At 35.6% G+C, this 18,987-nt stretch overlaps 1 protein-coding gene across 3 annotated transcripts in view; it reads right to left on the reverse strand.

Moving 5' to 3' along the window:
• Nucleotides 1-18,987, reverse strand: part of LOC145297542 (DNA polymerase subunit gamma-1-like) — a 231,559-nt gene that overhangs the window by 100,614 nt on the left and 111,958 nt on the right. For all 3 annotated transcript variants that reach the window (XM_080143503.1, XM_080143500.1, XM_080143504.1), the window contains 3 exons: nucleotides 17,785-17,906; nucleotides 16,505-16,786; nucleotides 12,686-12,839 (listed from right to left, as the gene is read on the reverse strand). In XM_080143503.1, coding sequence (XP_079999629.1) covers nucleotides 12,686-12,839; nucleotides 16,505-16,786; nucleotides 17,785-17,906 — 558 coding nt within the window. The remainder of the gene's footprint in view (nucleotides 1-12,685; nucleotides 12,840-16,504; nucleotides 16,787-17,784; nucleotides 17,907-18,987) is intronic.

An 18,987-nucleotide genomic window follows, 5' to 3' on the forward strand; every position in this document is an offset into this window, starting at 1 on the left:
GTCTTTTTTTATTTCAACCCATGAGAACTATCCAAAGAATATATAGACTGGCTGAGAAGAGGATCACTTAACTATGGTCAAGAGATGATTCAAACGATCTCTTAGTGGCTCAGGTTGACTTGATGGATAGATTTTCTTACATCAGATATCCAGATGGGAAAGAATCAAGTATGTTAGTTCAAGACTTGGCCAGAGACTTTTTCCAGCAGACTTTTCAACAGTTTTCCGAGAACTGCTTTTAAGCCAGCATCTGATGAACTGTCAACCATACAAAATCAGTTTTACTGAGCTCAGAAAGTGTCCCTAATACAGTAGCAGTGTGCCAAATATTTTTGGAATGAACTATCCAAAGAATATATAGACTGGCTGAGAAGAGGATCACTTAACTATGGTCAAGAGAGGACGATAATAGCTGCCCAAGATCAAGGCTTGATGACCAATGCCTTTAAAAAGATGAGCGGTCTCAGCAATGACAATAAGTACTCATTCTGTCACACAGAAGTAGAGAGTATGAGCCACCTGAGTTTGTAAGTTTCTGTTGGAGGACGTCTGCTATGCAATACAATATAGTGTGTAAATATCTTCAATAGACCATCTGTAAAAAGTTGAATATTGAGTATACGATCAAGTTCTGGGAACTATATCAGAAAGAACAGTTAGAAATAAGTAATATACCATCCACTATGACTATGCAATTCCTATAATTACATACCTAGAAAACAGAGTTAATAACCCTGATATAGTGATATGGGAAAGGAAGGAGAAAGGAGCAACCTTTTTTAAAGTCAGTGTGCATAATAATGCTGGCTTAATCAGAGCTGAGAAGGAAAAGATAACGAAAAACCAAGTTCTTATGTACAACAGTAAAAAAAATAGAAATCTTAGCAAGATCTCCACCATTCCAGTAATTATAGAAGCAACCGAAGTCGGGAAAAGGAATTTCAAAAACTACCTGGAAACCATACCCGGTGAATCAAGTGAAAAAAAAATACAAACAATTACACTTAAAGGGACAGTTAGAATCATAAAAAGATCTCTTGGTTGGAGTGTTGGAAATAGCAGGTGAATATCTGGCAACAAAAACAAAATAAGAAAATTGAAAAAGTGGTTATAGATCAGATTGTGTGCCGATGCCTCCAAAAATAAAATATGGATGGCACTAAATTAAGTATTTCCTTTTCAGTGTGTAGGAATGCATCCTAAGTAAGACAGTATTACTACACTTCTTTCTTTTTATTCATTTACGGATCTTTCTCCATATGGTACATAGCCCCAGATTAGATGATCAGCTTAGAATTAAAAGGCATACTCATACCCTTAATAGACCAAACCTCATGTTGTAGTCAAACTACTTTTTTATATGGTCAGCAAACATAAGATCTCTTATATAATTTATATGGTCAGTTAAAATAATATGTCTCATATATTTTGTATAATTGGCAAACAGGACGTCTCATATTTTAGATGGTCAACAAACATAAAATGTATCATACAATATTTTAAGTGTGGCAAACATAAGCTATCTAATATAATTTATTGGCAAAAATATGTCAGACAACCAGATGGGCACAATTCTCTCATACTAATATGTTTTTAATAGTGATGCTCAAGTTGATGCAGTAAATCATCATCAGTTCATAACAAACCAAATTCTCTGTGAGGGGGAGCAGACACAAATACAGTAGCCAATTCCAAATCTGGACATGTTCATCCAAGATAATCAAAAAGTATTGCAACGATGAAGCAACTGTTTTGCATATTAGATGGTTTGTGCTTAAATCTCGATATTTAACATTCACTATAAATTAAGCATTGCACAGGCGTCTTTTAAGAGCATGCCCATTGTTTCTACATGCATTGCATTAAATTTACCTATGGCAATGTATAATAGCACCAGACAATAGCATCAGCTGTAAAACAAAAAATTACGTTTGAGTGTCATTTTCATCCCGTTTTGGTCAATGTAACTGTTAACCCTCCTCAAGTATATCTTGTCAAAAATACCTTTCCAAGATCAAACATGGTGGCTTAAGACAACTTCCCCATATGTGTTTTGAATTCAATTTTTTTGAGGGGTGAATACCTATAAACACTACAATAAGTGGGGTTTTTTTTGTTCTATTTTTTTTACCAAATCCTTTGTCATTCCAAAGATGTAGTAATAAATAGTAATATTTGTATCTAAAAACAAAAATAGGTTTAATGCTCCTAAAATTCGTACTAGAGACTTCTAACCAGTTGTGACTGACAGAACAAGAGCATGCTGCTTCAATGAAAGATTCCGTTTGAAATTCTGGGTTCAACAAAGAAATTCCTGAGTCTGGTAAAATACACCTGAGGAAGGTCGGAGGTTACATCGACTGAAACGTTGGGTGAATTGGACTTAAGATGAGACCATTAGTCCGAAGAATCCAAATAATATGAATAATCAATCCGCATTTCAAAGACTGTAAAAATTGATGCGACGAATAAAGTCTGAATTGAGACAGATTTTCAATACAAGTATGTGAGTATAATGATTCGATGCCAATTACGCTTACGAGGAGTTGTCAACTTGTGAAAAGAAGACAAACAAAAACAAAATCCATTTGTAAATCAGTTTTTGATTTATGAAAGAAAGAACTGAATAAAAAGAAAAAAAAGATGGTTAGAAAGGTTGGTACCATGAAGATTGGGGTTAAATTAATGAATGTTAACATAATTTGTGCAAAGAATACAGAGAAAAGGGTGGCTACTTTCACAAAAAAAAAAAAAAAAAAAGTTAAGAGTTGCAAGGTCAGAGCAATGACCTCTATACTCTTAATATGTGGAAAACAATTTGTATGAAAAGATTAATACACATATACAATTTATAAGAGGAGATATTCACATGCACACACACACACACACACACACACACACACAAGGGTTGTTTCAAAAGTAAAACCTCCTAGATTTTTTTTTAACTCAAAATGTTGAAGAGCTATAAAGATAGGAGTTATGCACCAAAATTTATTTTTATGCATAGTCACCACTATTCTTAATGCACTTTTGCAATGAATGATTGCTGTGTATGAACATCCAGAGCACACTTTGTCATACACAAGTCATTCCAAAAGTAAAGCCTCCTATTTTTTAAAAACTCAAGCAGTTAAAGACCTACAAAAACAGGAATGGTACTGTTGTGTGCGAGCACGATTAAGTTTCGATGCATGATAAAAAGATCTCCCTCCCCCTTCCTTTATTAGATTTTTATTCGATCAGGGGGGAAAAGCGAGTCATTCATAATGCCCACAAGTGAAGTTACTGACGGAAATAACATAGACAAACAACCCGTCCATACCACATGTCACATCACACATTTCTTTATCCCCTTACCCTCCCCACAGTCATTCTTTCTTCCTATTTCATAAAGAGAGAGGGAGGGCAAGTAACTTGAAATAAAGTTGGTACAAAACCACATGGCAAAACAAAAATATTTTTAAAAACTGATTCTGAAATAAAACATTGTAGCAGCAAGATGAGGAATAACAGCATCCGTGGCAGAGAAATTGTTAAATTTGTCATGCACTCTAACTCATTTTGAAGATAGCTGCACAGATAAAGGGCCAAAATGCCTATATATATTTATTTATCAATATATTAGAAAAGGGCAGACACCCCAAAGAGCCATGCTTATCACAAATTGAGGAACAGACATGTTACCACAAACATAAAAGAATTATTAAAGTTCCAGAAAGCTTAAATTTGGACGATGGCTTCTCTTGAATATTTTATTTCTGTAGATCATCTCATTCGGATTATACCTTTTCTAATAGATAAGTACTGTGTGATTATTAATCCCCCCTTTTTGTCTGAATTCTGTCCACTTCAATGAATAGCCAAACTCAAATCTTCAGACATTTGTTTTCGTTTGACTAAATATCATTATATATAATAAAAACAAAAGGAAAAGAGAGACATTGGGGTTTTTTTTTTTTGGTTTTTTTTATTACATTTTCACCCCAAACAAGGCACATTGCCACTTTGGTGTAGGGGGCTGCTATCAGGGGAAACATTTACTGGGGTACTATGTAGGGATTAGGACAGCGAGGTGTTGGTTTACGTTGCACTTGAACTTATGCATGTCAGTACAGTTGGGGAAGCAGTGACCTGGAATGGAATTCCAAAGTCTAGCAGTTCTGGGGAAGAAACTACTGGAGTAGAAAGATCTTTTACATCTAGGGATCTCTACAGTGTTGGGGTGGGGTGAACTTCCTTTATTCGCTCCGCATTGTTTTGATCTGTTGGGGCATTGCATTCTATGTTTTTGTTTTGTGTTTTAGTTTATTGCACAACAAATGTTGATGTATATATAAATACATATGTATTATCTTGTTATGTCTGATCATTTTTTTTCTTGTCTTGTCAAATTGTACTCTGGGTTATTTCACGATGGTACTGATCCAAAGACCTTAGATTATCTTACCATTTGGTTTGTTACATCCCACGATCGGCATATTACATGTTTTTTTTTCTTTTCTTAACATGATACATAATCGGGAATAAATTCTAATTTGAAACCTTGGAGGGGCGCATCGTAACATTACCAATAAAACGAGCAACCTTTTGTGCTCTAGAATTTATTTTTTTTCTACATAGTCACCACCATTCTCAAATGCATTTTTGCCAGGAATTCAATGGCATATTCTTGCTTCTGATGCACATCTATGACAAGAATTACTTTCTTAGAGTCTCACACCATCAATAGTTGCAATGCATAAGTTCAGTCATCATAACAATGCAATTTGCAATCCCCTCTGACCTATTTGGGTGGTATAAAAAATAAGAGGCATTACTTTTTGAATGCCTCTCGGACGTATACAAAACAGGTGCTACCTACAATTCTAACAATGGTGGGCTAAGAAAGGGATGATATCAGCAGAACTATTCTTTATAAAACATTGTTTTTTTATTTACAGAAATCCCTTCAGATAGAGCATGAAACCACTTGTAAATTCTGACCTAGAAAAGCAATTCTTCTCCCTTTGTCAGAAACAATGCTCATGGAATGTGAGAACTAAAGATCAAAATAAGAGAACTGGATATCCTCTGAATTTTTGTAATCAAAACAACTGGATACATTGCTTTGGTTATAGTTAATTCTAAGTAGAGTTTCCATCTCCTTCTCATTTATATTTAAGGTTGGGTAAGGGGTGGGCCTAGCACCGATACTACACATTTATCAATATATATATATATGAGATTTTTTTGCCTGTATTTTCCAAAGTTTCAATCAATAGAACAAAACATCATTTGCATCATTCTATAGAGCTATCTACGACTTTCTTAGCAACATTTAACTGTCGTTGGGTAAAAATAGTGTTCAAAATTAAATTTCCTCACATAAGGTCAAATTTAGCAGAAGAATGGAAAATTCTTTTAGAAGTCAAAAAAGATTCAATCCTTTGGTTCACTCTCAGGCACGACGTCCATACCATCATCGATGCTACAGCCAAGATTGCGAGAAACACTATCCGTTTCTCCCTGTCCCAGGGTGAATCAATGTAGTCAGTAACATAGGAAACATTTAGCAGGCACGGATGCTCGGGATCGATATGAACTGTCACCTTGCTGACATACCCCCAGTACTGTCAAAGTTTGGGGCATTCAAAGAAAGCGTGCTCGGTCATTTTATCTACTAATGAACCACAATGGGGACAATCAGGTATCTCCACTATCCCAGTACTGTATTGCATGGAATTGAGGGCAATGCATTCCAGGTTAGTCACCAGGTGAGTAAGTACTCAGATTTGTTGAGATGACTCTAGCTGGGTGTCCAACTCCATTCAGAGCAGATCTTCTTCGACCATCCCAGGCGCCCACATAGAGGGTCCTTCCCCCCTCCTCTCTGACTAGTTCCTTGTGCAGATCCGTTCTGGAAAGTCATGAAAGGTCACTGGACCATTAAAGCATTTTTTTTTCAGTGTGGCTTGGCACCTTCTAAAGAACTGTATGTTGCCCTTTCACCTATGCCTACCCTCAAGTGAGTGGTTGAGAATGAGGTCAAGAAAGGCACCATCAACCACAGGATTCCATACAAATTCTTCTGTCTTAGGAAGGCTAGTCTTTTGGTCTCTCAGTGACACGCTAAGTCTGGCATCCTCAAGCCCCTTTCCTCACACGGACACTGAATAGACCTGTCTGTGAACCCAATGCCTCTTCCTGTCCCAGTGAAGTGAAAACAGGAAGTACAACCAACTGGTAGAGGAAAGATGTAAGCAGCGCATGTTTCCACTCATGCCAAGGATTCAAACTGGGCCATTCGTCTAGCAGAAAGGTTCCAGAAGAGTGGCGACACCACTCCAGGCTGACTGACTTGCTGAGGTTGATTTTGGCCCGTCAACATCTCTGTGACTCAATGTCTCAGAAGCACAATATAAACATGGCAATATCATCAGTGAATACAAAGACACAGGATTATGAACCCTTTGACTTGCCCCACTACCTTTGGCGCGTGATATAAAACGAAGATCCTTTTGCAGAAGTCCAGTTTAAAACCAGTGGTTTCTAAAACAGATGTCAGGAAGTGATAGTCGACCCTATCAAAAGCTTTGGACTGATTCAAATTGATCAGCATTTTTCTATCCCTCCTCAGATCGTATGAGTGATGCAAGTTGTTTGGAATCGATCTCCCCTTCATAGCATAGTTTTGCTTGGGTTTAATCAACTCTCTGATAACTGCCTGATTATCTAGGATCTTGGCTAAAATCTTTAACTTTGTTTAGCAGCATTATGGGTCTGTAATCATCTAGTTCTTCCTCATAATGCTTGTTCCACTTCTTCAATATGATCACTTCCTTGGTGACTTGAACAAGGATCAAACTCATCAAACTAATGGTTGAATACATTCATCAACATTGGTATAAACACTCTTAAATACAATTTGTAGGGCAGACCAAGTCCTGGCAATTTGTTGCAGCTGTAAAAACCTCATGCTCTGTAACCCTACCTTCGCAACCAGCTGCTCTAGCAAACTCCTGCACCAGGAGATTGGACAGTTAGGTGAAGCACTCTTCAAATCCCTTGCAAATCCCATTAATTCTAAGGTACGTCCATCTGGGTGACTTTGGTGATGTACTTATCGAGCTATACCTAAAGAATTCCTTATGCTTATCTGCACCAGATTGAAGGTCCAGTTTAGCTAGTTCTATGCTAACACTACCCCCTCTTCCACTGCCCTGGTTAGTTTATCTAATGTCTGCTACTTCTTCTTGGCCTTATCTAGAATTAGGCATTGGGTATAATACTTAAAATTGTCTATCCTACTCTTAACTAAAAATATCTCAGTCACCACAATACCACATTTACTCCAGATGCTGTTCTCCTTAAGTTAAACCCAAATTTGAAAAAGTTTTATTTAAACATAAATATATACAGAAATTACATTTCATTAGAGAAGGAGTGTTGAATAAACAAAAAACAACTAAAATTAGTTAATAAGGTCCTCCCAACCCTTTCTAAATAATGCCCACTGTTTTTTGGTTTGCTGAAAACAAGCAGGTCTATCTCTGTGAGAGTAGGATCTACATGTAGGAGAAAAAAAAAAGAGTGGGTGGAGTTCTTCCAAGATGAATGCAAATGGGGGAGAAAGGCCAGGGATGAAAAGAAATAAAAATGAGGAATGGGCATCTACAAGGTTTTCGATTACCAGGGAGGAGGAAACTCATTCACTCAACTAGCTAAGAGGCTAGAAATTTAAAAACTTATCCAAAGAACTGGAATCGCATGTGCCATGATTAGGTAGGAAACACATACTCATACTTGATTTCTCTTTTCATACACTTCCCACTCTTACTTCCACTCTTACTTCCACTCTTACTTCCACTCTTACTTTCACCCTCTTTCAAATTCCGAAGAATGTCATCTTTTTCTATCACATCTGATTTTGACCTTCAGCTGGTACTTGAAAAACGTGATCAAATCCTGATCAGCAAAAGATTAAATCCCTTGATCTACTCTCAGGTGTGATGTCCCTACCATCATCTGCGTTACAGCCAAGATTGCGAGAAACACTGTCAGTATCACCATCCTACAATAACATAGGAAGCATTTACATAGATAGATAAATGAATAGATAGATACCAGTAAATTGCATTCCAAATCAATTATCACACTCATCAACAAGGCACATTCCCACTTGGATGTAAGGGGCTACTGTTTGGGATCATATCACAAACATGAGAAAAAGTGATTTTCAGATCATCAAGTGTAGCTTCTGTCTGCAAAGGGAAATTTGAGAGGTAGTTTCTTAAGTCTAAGGTAGAGTTGGAGACGAGTTATCAGGTAAGTAGTTCAGCCTTCTCAGTTGCAATGCAAACAATCTCATGGTTGTTGGATAGTGGAGGAATTGTAGACTGTCCCTTATTCAGCACACTATAATAAATATTCTAGAAACTAAGAGTTCCTAATTTCTACAACTCAATGCATTTTCTGATGATTTAGGTATGAATTCTCTTGACTGCAGCTATTTCACTCTGACAATTATTTCTAGCATCTATATATTTTTCCTATTTGTATTTGACTTATAGTGGATAAATCTGCAAAATACTACCTTTGCACAATGGTAACTGCACAACTTGAAGTAAACCGCTGCTATAGAACTTCAATTGCTGCTTTGAATGATTCATTTGGATACTGGTCGATAGGAAGGAAAAAATATTACTCTATTGGGCATTTCTGATGTGATCTCTGATGGCTTCCTAGTCAGCCTTTTTGAAGTGCCTTGTCATTTTAAACAATGATCTTTCAATTTCGGGTTGAGAGTTTAGGGTGATGTTTATTGATATCACAAGGTTATCAGTGTTCTTGGATGGGCTATGGGCATTTGTCACACAAGAAATGTGGTCAGGGATAGGTTGAGAAGTGAGACTTGCTGATTCTGATAATCTGGACGACTGGTTAGAAACATAACAGTTTATGTAAGAGAATGAGCTATAAGTGCTGCTACCAACTACATTTGTGTAATTCGAAAAATCAAGGCAATTATTGTGTAGGATATGAAAATCATCAAATACATGTACTTGGGCGTTAGTATCTAGAGTGAGGACTGCATATATGATGCGGTCAGGTTGATTAGAGTACAGTTCGGGGTTGAGGGAGAATGGTAGAGAAAATATAAATAGCTAATGCTATGTTGCACAGTTAGTCTAAAGTACATGGAAGTCTGGTGATCTGATTCTAGTTTGAGTTCTCTAGTCAAGGGGAGGGTGTTATGAATACAGACTATGTCAGTGCCTGTGTCTGTCTGAGTCCTTACAACAAAGTGGGAGGTAACCAGTCATGGTAAATTGATTAGAGATAATTTAGGAGTCTAGGTTAGTTTCATTTAGTGCTAAAATATTCGGAGAGTTTGCTAGGAGAAATTGTTCTACATCAACAAGATTAGTTCTAAGCCCTTGGATATTTGGTCTAATCATATGTTTTGTTTGGGTTGTCATTTAATGGTTTCAGTTTTAGGAGGAGAGGAGTTGGACAACGTGGATGTGTATGATACCAACATGCACACACAAATAGAACATTAACTGGATCTTTATCTACAGAATCGTAACCACAGGAAAGCCCACCAAAGATAAGTGCAGAGTTCTTTTCCAAACACGAAATAGCACTACAGCTATTTCAAAAGAGCAGCTGCTCTTAGTGTTACACAAGAGTAAGGACACTTATACTGCCAGTCAGATAAGCAATTAAACAAATTGTCAAACTTGTACTCTCAAACTTGTCAGACAAGAGTGATCCAAACTAGTCACGTGAACCTATGTGGTAAACAAGCACCCTCAAAATACCCACTTTTAGAGGAAGAACATGAGGAGGCAACATTCATTGTCCTAGTCAGGAACTAAAGCCAAGCATTAGGTGCTTCTGCAGAGTTCCTATAATCATATCTCTGCACCTGGCTAATATACAAAGGAGTTTAAAGCAGAACAATAGACAGGGGCAACCTACTCCTTAAGCAATTTAGGTTTGCAGACCGAATAATTTGTTCTGGTTACCAGCTCTAGGAATGTTGTTGACCAGGACTAAGGAAGCCTCCCTCCCTTAATGGTTTGGTGCTCAGTAGGTTTTATATCAGTTTTCTTTCTAGACATATAACCTGACAAGATTTACGGGACCATCACCACCTTTAGCATCTTCTGATTTTTTCTACATAGTTTTTTCATTATATTACCTTATATTACATCGTACGTGTTACATTGGATAGCAGATTTTCCTCATATCACTAAACAACTCAGTTATATGTTCCTCAAAAGTCACTACAAAGTTCAAGATATAGGATGAAAAGGAAATAAAAAAAGGATTTGGAAAGAAAAGGGAGATATGTAAAATATGTAAAAACTCAGAAATCGAAACGCTTACTTAAGGTAATATTCAAAAAAATCCACTTCACAAAATACTAAAATTCCAAAGCAACACGTGTAATATCTCATGTCACCATATTGTATTTTAGAAAAAAGTCAGAAATATATTTTCCAGATTTTGTAATTAGAGGTGAAAAAAAAACTAATCCCAGTAAAAATCCAAGATCTTATTTCAAAAATAGGTTTACACCATTTAGGCTTAGATCACTTGGTAACAAAAGGTAGGTTTTCAAAACTAATGGTCAACACAAGATGTTGTAGGAACTCTCATATGAATATATGCTGGAAAATTAAAACCAAAATATTTTCCTTATTTTTCTATCTAGAGGTGCTACTATCAACATTGTCTTCAGGGTGCTTCCCTAAAAAGAAAAGACCTTATGAGGAAATGTGAATACATGCATTTATACTTGGCATATTTTTATTTTCTAATGAGTATTTTACTGTGATTTAGAACAATGTATTTAATTCTATATCCACTTATCTTGGCATTGTTTCCAGTCGTCCTGAATTTCTACTTGCCACTAGAATAAAACAGTGCCAATTCAGCAGAGGTGTGGTTGGAGATTGTGCAACTCTTGCTACAAAAAATTTCATGCGCAAGTCACAGCATAATCAGTAATGTTTGTGGTCTTCATCGGCAATGATGCACAGATTTAATCAATATCTTTAGTTTGCTATTTGAAATTATGACACTTGTGCATCACTGTTATTTAGAATTTTTTTTTTGTTTTCATTATTTAAAAACTCCTTTCAGAACAAGACAATTCAAAAAGAAATAAATAAACGGGAGTAATATGATAACGCTAATGCACATATGCTATACATTTTAATGATTACTTTTATTTTACTTGTTATGAAAATTTTAATTTGGTAAAAAAAGAAAAGTTATGCATTCCAATAATGATTGTTCAAAACAAGTTATGAATTTTTATATAATAAACTTTCATTTATTTCAGATTTTCTTAATTTCATTTTAGTTCAGTACATGTTCAGATAATAAATGTGTTATTATGTTTTATTGTATTACTTTAGTGTATTTGTTTTGTTTTTTTTAACTAAAAGTTACACAAAACTTTTATATTTTTGGATTGAATTGTCTCCCCCTGCTCTGAAATGAGTTCTTAAAAAATGAAAACAAAAAATTGTCAAAAATAACAGTAATGCGCAAGTGTCGAAATTATTAATAAATGTCTTTCTTCATCACAGGATTTTTACAGAATTTTATTTTGACATGTGCATTACTGTCATACATGTTAGTAACACATGGAAATTTTTAGCAACATTATGCATGGAAATTTTTAGCAACATTACAAATGGAAATTTTAAGCAACATTACACGTGGAAATTTTTAGCAACATTATACATGGACATTTTTAGCAACATTATACATGGAAATTTTTAGCAACATTACACGTGGAAATTTTTAGCAACATTATAAGTGGAAATTTTTAGCAACATTATACATGGAAATTTTTAGCAACATTACGCAAAGAAATTTTTAGCAACATTACACATGGAAATTTTTAGCAACATTACACATGGAAATTTTTAGCAACACTACACATGGAAATTTTTAGCAACATTACACGTGGAAATTTTTAGCAACATTACACGTGGAAATTTTTAGCAACATTACATGTGGAAATTTTTAGCAACATTACGCATGGAAATTTTTAGCAACATTACGCGTGGAAATTTTTAGCAACATTACGCGTGGAAATTTTTAGCAACATTACACGTGGAAATTTTTAGCAACATTACACGTGGAAATTTTTAGCAACATTACAAGTGGAAATTTTTAGCAACATTACGCGTGGAAATTTTTAGCAACATTATACGTGGAAATTTTAACAACATTATACATGGAAATTCTTGGCAGCATTATACGTGGAAATTTTTAGCAACATTACACATGGAAATTTTTAGCAACACTACACATGGAAATTTTTAGCAACACTACACGTGGAAATTTTTAGCAACATTATACATGGAAATTTTTAGCAACATTACACATGGAAATTTTTAGCAACATTACGCATAGGAATTTTTAGCAACATTACAAATGGAAATTTTTAGCAACATTACGCGTAGAAATTTTTAACAACATTACACATGGAAATTTTTAGCAACATTATACATGGAAATTTTTAGCAACATTACGCATGGAAATTTTTAGCAACATTACGCGTGCTCCATGAATTAGTTTAAATTCTCTGCCCACATGTTGCTAATTTCAATAAATTTGAATATCAAATATTCTTATTTGTCATTCTTTTTTCCATTTTTAAACTTCAAGCAAAACTCACCTTTCCAAATCCGACTTTTTTCCAATGTTTGTTCCTTTCTTTTATATCCATTCCTTTCTGATCCACAAGTGGTTGTGGATCACAATCCGGAAAAGATGATGCATTGGTTGAATCCGTCATTCCCACTGTCGAATCACAAAGTTCAAGAAATTGCCTAGAACAAAAAAAGACATTATTTCTAATAAAAGCTTTTTTTCTATAAGACTTTTTTATCCATATTCATAACTTTATTATTTAGTTCTCAAAATACTTCCGTCTTTTTTTAGACTAGTTTTCAATTTTTTCAGTTACATTATGTTTTCAACATTAATTTTTAGAGTACAAACCTAGATGGCACCAATTAACATGAAAATGGCCTTCATCATAAAAGATGGGCTGAAAGATATATCTTTCTATACATATATACTTCATGTTTGCATGATCTCTATTGAAAAGAAAGATTCGAGAATCTACATAAAATCTAAAAGTAAAGTAAAATTTATCAGGGAAGACAATGGAAGTGGTCCCGAATCTTTAAGTCAACCCATAAGAAAGTGATGAGTGCAAAAGTTATGAATTTTAAATCAAATATATAAAATTTTCTGGAGATAACAATGGAAGAGGTCCCAATCTCTAAGTGCCCTCCTAACCTAAGTCATTTTGAAGCTCAACCCTTCAAGACGACAAATATCAAAAAATTGGTCAAAAATATTAATTTATTTTTTTTTTACAAGGTGGTCACCACTTATCAAGGCCCGGAAGCCACTCAGGGATAAGGGTTATTGTAAGTACAGTATTTTAGTGTGGAGATTTAATAAAGTGTCTACTTAAGGGGGCGGTTCATCAGGAATTTGTTTACGTTGGACTTGAAGACATCCAGGTTGTAGTCAGGTGGGAAGCAGGCAGACGGAACAGAGTTCCACAGACGTGCAGTTCTAAAAAAGAAGCTTTGTTCATGGAATCTACGTTTTGATTTAGGCATAGATACAGAGTGGGAAAGTTTTTGACAGTGGATTCAGCTAGACGAAGGATCCCACCATCTTTCCAGTGACCTTGGCAACAGACGATGTACGTGTTCCATTTCAGATCAGGAGTGAAGGTCAAGCCTAGAAGCTTGTCAAAACAAGGGGCTTCTCCTAGACGAGAGCAAACCATTTCAATTGATGCCAAATGGGGATCAGAGTGTTGATGATGTAAAGATAGGAGTTTGGTTTTAGATGCATTAAAGGTAACCAGCCACGTCTTCCCCCACTGAACCACGCGCTCGAGATCAAAGGAGAGAGAATCAAAGAGAGCTTTGTCATTTACAGCCTTTGATGTGTTGCCGTAGATGGTCATGTCATCAGCATAGATGTCAATGAATGATTTAAGTATGTGTTTAGGTAGATCATTGATGTAGACCAGGAAGAAAGTTGGGCCCAGGATGGACCCTTGAGGGACTCCAGCATTAATACTGCAGGCCTCTGATTTTTGTCCATCAACCACTACTCTTATGAGCCTATCAGAGAGAAATGATTTAATGATAGAGAGAACATTTCCAGTTATACCGTAGCTGGAAATCTTGTGAAGTAGGCCTTTATGCCATACCTTGTCGAAGGCTTTTGATATGTCAAGAGCAATTGTCCTAGAAAGGAAGCCTTTGTCAAGAGATTCACTAATCCTATGAGATATAACCGTTAGCACATCTGCAGTAGATCTTGCAGAACGGAAGCCATATTGCGTGTCACTAAGAAGGTTATTTCTGCTGAGATGGTTGACTATTTCTCTATTTAATATGGATTCAAGCAACTTATGACACACAGGTCTGTACTGAGAGGGAGATGACTTATCACCTGAGTTCTTAAATACAGGGCATACTGATGAGGTTTACCAGGGTCTTGGAAAGCACTTCTCCTTAAGGCAATGCTTAAACAGTTTTGTAAATATGGGAGCAAGTTCTGGTTGAAGCTTTTTTAACACTATAATTGGAATGCCGTCAGGACCAGTTGCTTTACTGGAATCAAGGTTCTTGATTAGCTTGGCGACCTAATGCACAGATATTTGTATATTACCTAGCATGTTCTGTGTTATAGGAGGAAATATGGGGAGTTGATGGCCTCCGCCGCATAGGGTAGAATTAGCTGCAAAGTTCTTTGCAAATAGTTTGGCCTTGTCTGAAGCTGACGAGATGACCTCTGGTCCATTGATAATGGTTGGGATAGAACGCACACTTCTGTTCAGGATCCTATTTGTTATTTGCCAAAACTGGTGGGAACCAAGCCGCTGGTCACCTACTTTGGATTCAACAGACTGGGCATATAGCTCTCTTGCATTTTTTATTACTCTTTTACAATTCCTTCACCCTCAACTGGGCAGTTTTTTTACAAGAATGGTCGTTTTTTTTTCGCTGATATTTTTTGCAAGTCATTCAACCCTCGCATCCATGACATCACATAAATGGTGTTATTTCGACCATCCATGACATCTCAACTACAGTAAGCACATCAGTAAGACCGTTTGGTTTTTTTTTTTTCACCTCTTTTTCCTCTGGCACGTCACGGGTTCGAGCCTGCTAACCTATTTTTTTTTTTTTTTGCTCAACCAACACTCTTACACTCACCTCCACTTTCTTTTCTGCCTTTGCGTCACATGTTTGAATCTGTTTGCCTTCTACAACTTTTTTTTTCTCAACACACACCTCCAAACACCTGGGTAACGCTAGGCACTCAGGCTAGTTTATAATATAAATCTCCCCTGTCTGTTTAAATGTATGTATGTATGTATGTTTCTATGTCTGCCTAAAACTTTCGACAGAGATGACGAATTTTCACGAGATTGGAATCGTTTTGAAGCTCGACCCTTCGGACGACAAATATTGAAAAATTGGCTAAAACATCAATTTCTTCACCCTCAATTTGGCAGTTTTCTAGAGGGAGGGGTCGCTTTTTTCACCAATATTTTCAAAAGTCATCCCTTCTTTTCAATTGACTAGCCTTAATTTGAACCTTCGTCACTTCTGGTTTGGCGATAGACACAACAGCAAAGACGTCACGTTTTTTTTTTTCACATTCTTCTTCTCCTTCATGGTACGGGTTCGAGCCTGCCTGCCTACTACCACTTTTATTTGTTTTTTTTTGCTCGACACACACCTCCAGACACCCGGGCAACACCAAGCACCCAAACTAGTCTATAATATAAAAAGGAAAATGGGCATGCGCGTTTGTGTATGTCCACTAAAAGCTTTTTTTATCAGCCTTTTTGTATCATTTACATTTATGGAGAAGTTTCCTTATATTTCCTAGATCGTAATATCTCCGATTTGCAAACAGACATCATCTCTATCTCTATTTTGATAGAGTTTTAAAAAGTTGCCCTGTTTTCGGTGTTTGTTTGTCTTTCTTATATAAATAAAGCGAAACTGATAGAAAGGCATATTTCTGGCCGGGACGTTTTGAGGGCAATTAGGTTTGATCAATGTGGGGAGAAACCCTTCATATCAGACAATTGCTATTCATTTGGACACTGCCAGAGCTCCCCCTTTTTGGGGGTAGCTGGTTTTCCCCAACATCATGGGGAAATAAATACGGCAGAAAGTGGAAAGCTTAACTGGCCTACAGCCAGATTTAAGCGTGTGATTCTTAACTTAATTACAACTCATTCATTTTATTATTCGCTATGATGTAATGGTTAGCGAGAAACACCTCTCTCTAGTTTTTTTATTTTCCTCACCGGGCAAAACTTAATTACCAGCTCTTTTTTTCACCTTCTTTTCTTCCTTAATGCTACAGGTTTTTAACGCCTACAAACACCCAGGCAATGCCAGGCACTCCCGCTAGTATCTAATAAATGAACTCAACATACTTAAGGGGAAATTTTGGTTTGTCATCCAATTGTTCTGGTTCAATCTCATCGACAATGTTGAATTTATCATCACTTTCTCCATCAAGAAGGTTCTCTTTTTCTAGGTGGACGTGATGTTTTGGCACTAAGTAACCCCATCCATGCTGATTGTCATAATGCACTGGGTAACCATCCCAGGTCAGACGGAGTAATTTTGGAGTAACTCGAACTTGTGGGGTAATTAGTGACGGACCAGGGCTCCAATGTTCAGAATTATATCTGGGACACAATTCACGATACCAACTGAAAAGAAAAAAATATATATGTTGCAATGCAGAGAATATTTTGTGGACAAACAAGTTAAATATAAAGTCTTAAATTATTTTTTTTTTATATCTGAACAAAAAAATACACAAAGTATAACAAGAATAAGATATTTACTAAAGAGGCTCAAACTAGCCTGAAAATGAACAAGCTTGCCACTGATCAACTTTTCAAAAATCTTAGTAATGAAAAAGAGGAGACTAACAAGATGATACTAGGTTGGATCAGACTGATCAACATTTTTAAAGATGGGGACAATAGAGGACTTTTTTCTAACACGAAGGGAAACAGGATTGAAACAAACAGCAATTGAATAATTTTGAGAGGATAGAAGAAAGTTCAGGAGCAAAATGTTTGAGAACAACACAAACTGAATGAGCACTGGAAGCCTTAGATTATTCAAAATATAAAAAAGAACATTAGCAATCATCTTCGGAATGATAATAACAGAGTAAGGGGAGTGATCAGTTTTCAAAAGAAAATCAAGAACAGCAGCATCAGAATCATCAAGAAAACAATTTTTAACTAAAAAACGAACAAAGAAATCAGCTTTATCCTTAGAAGATGAAATAACCTGAAGACCATTAAAAAGAGGAGGAATAACAGACTTGCCACTGTTAACTTAATTCAATTATAAAAAAATCAAATTTTATGGCTAACCAACTGTTTTGCGACGTCATTTTGAAAACAGTCTCAAAAAGCAAAGAAGATAACTCAACATAATTCAAACTTGCAAGATTTTTGTTGTAATGCCTATGAATTCCTATTAATGACTTTCTTTATAAAAAAAGTAACACTACATGATCAATTTATCTGATTTTTGGAATATAACATTTTTTTTCCATCATGGGTACATACAGCATACAAATTTTTGTTTAAATATAGGGGGAATTCTGGACAAGCACCAAAATCTTTGTGATGCTCAAAACAAACAAATATTATAAATATATTAAAATGATATGAAATCCCTGACTTACTTTGGATAACCAGGTTTATGCGTCGGCCGTACAGGTAATCTTGATGCAGTAGCAAAAACATCACTGATTATGTTTTCATCTTCATCTTCTGTTTCCTCATCAGATTTTAATTCATTGTTTTCCTTCAAACAAAATAAATTTGCTATAATTATTAAGCGTTACAATGACATTTTTTTATGCTAATCATTTTGTTTCATAAAGTATAAAGTGGGGGGGGAGAGGGGGCGCTCTTCTTTGCTTGATCGTAAAATATGTTTAAATATGATATTTTAATTTGTCCAGATTTCGTATATATTATTTTAGAGTCGTGATTTCAAAAGTTAAAAAAAAAAGTATTTGGGTGCCATCAGCTAGAATCGAAACCGGAAGCCAAACTACAGCATTCAAAGCTGGTGATGTTACTACTACACCAACATGACACGTATATGAACTGATTAAAAATAAACTAAGATGAACGTATAAAATATATAACGATTTTTTTTCAATTTTGACCCACTTTTGACCCCTTAAAAACTATTTTAACCGGCTAATGACTCATAAAAATGGTCCATAAAAAATCCAATCATCTGCGACTTAGTTTTGGAAGAGATAGAGTTTGAATATATGGAGACAGACAGACATAGCGAGTTTTATAAATTAGATTAAGTATAAATACCTATAATACTTAATTGATTCAGAAATTGATATTTTAAACTTGAAATACTGATGTGTCAAAATAGAAATCTTGAAAATGTTATGTTGATGTTATGTCGGTAGTTTACCGGAAAACACCAGAAAATAAAATAGTTGATTATTATGATGAGTGTTGTACTGGTCCATTATTATGATTGTGATTGTTTAGACAGAAAAATGTTATCGATGCGAAAAGTTATGCTAAGTTGAAATATTTACATTTGATAGTTCTCAGGAATGTTAACGCAGGAATGTTAAAACAAACAAGAATGTTAAAACAAACAAGAATGTTAGAATATAAACAATGGAAATGATTTTAGTGATGGCATCACATGAGCTTAATGTTACGTGGAGTTAATGACGTAAAGAGATAAACATAATCAGTTTAGAGTTTGGAGTCAGACTGGAAAGTCAAACAAGCTAACACAAAAGATATTGTCTCCGTGTTTTGGAAGCTGGGTGAAACGTGACTTTAACGTCTTGCAGTCCCAATGAGAACTCAAGAATAAAGTTATATCTATAATATAAATC

This window comes from Euprymna scolopes, chromosome 18, assembly GCF_053919585.1.
Source record: "Euprymna scolopes isolate OS-2025 chromosome 18, ASM5391958v1, whole genome shotgun sequence".
Classification (NCBI taxonomy): domain Eukaryota; kingdom Metazoa; phylum Mollusca; class Cephalopoda; order Sepiida; family Sepiolidae; genus Euprymna; species Euprymna scolopes.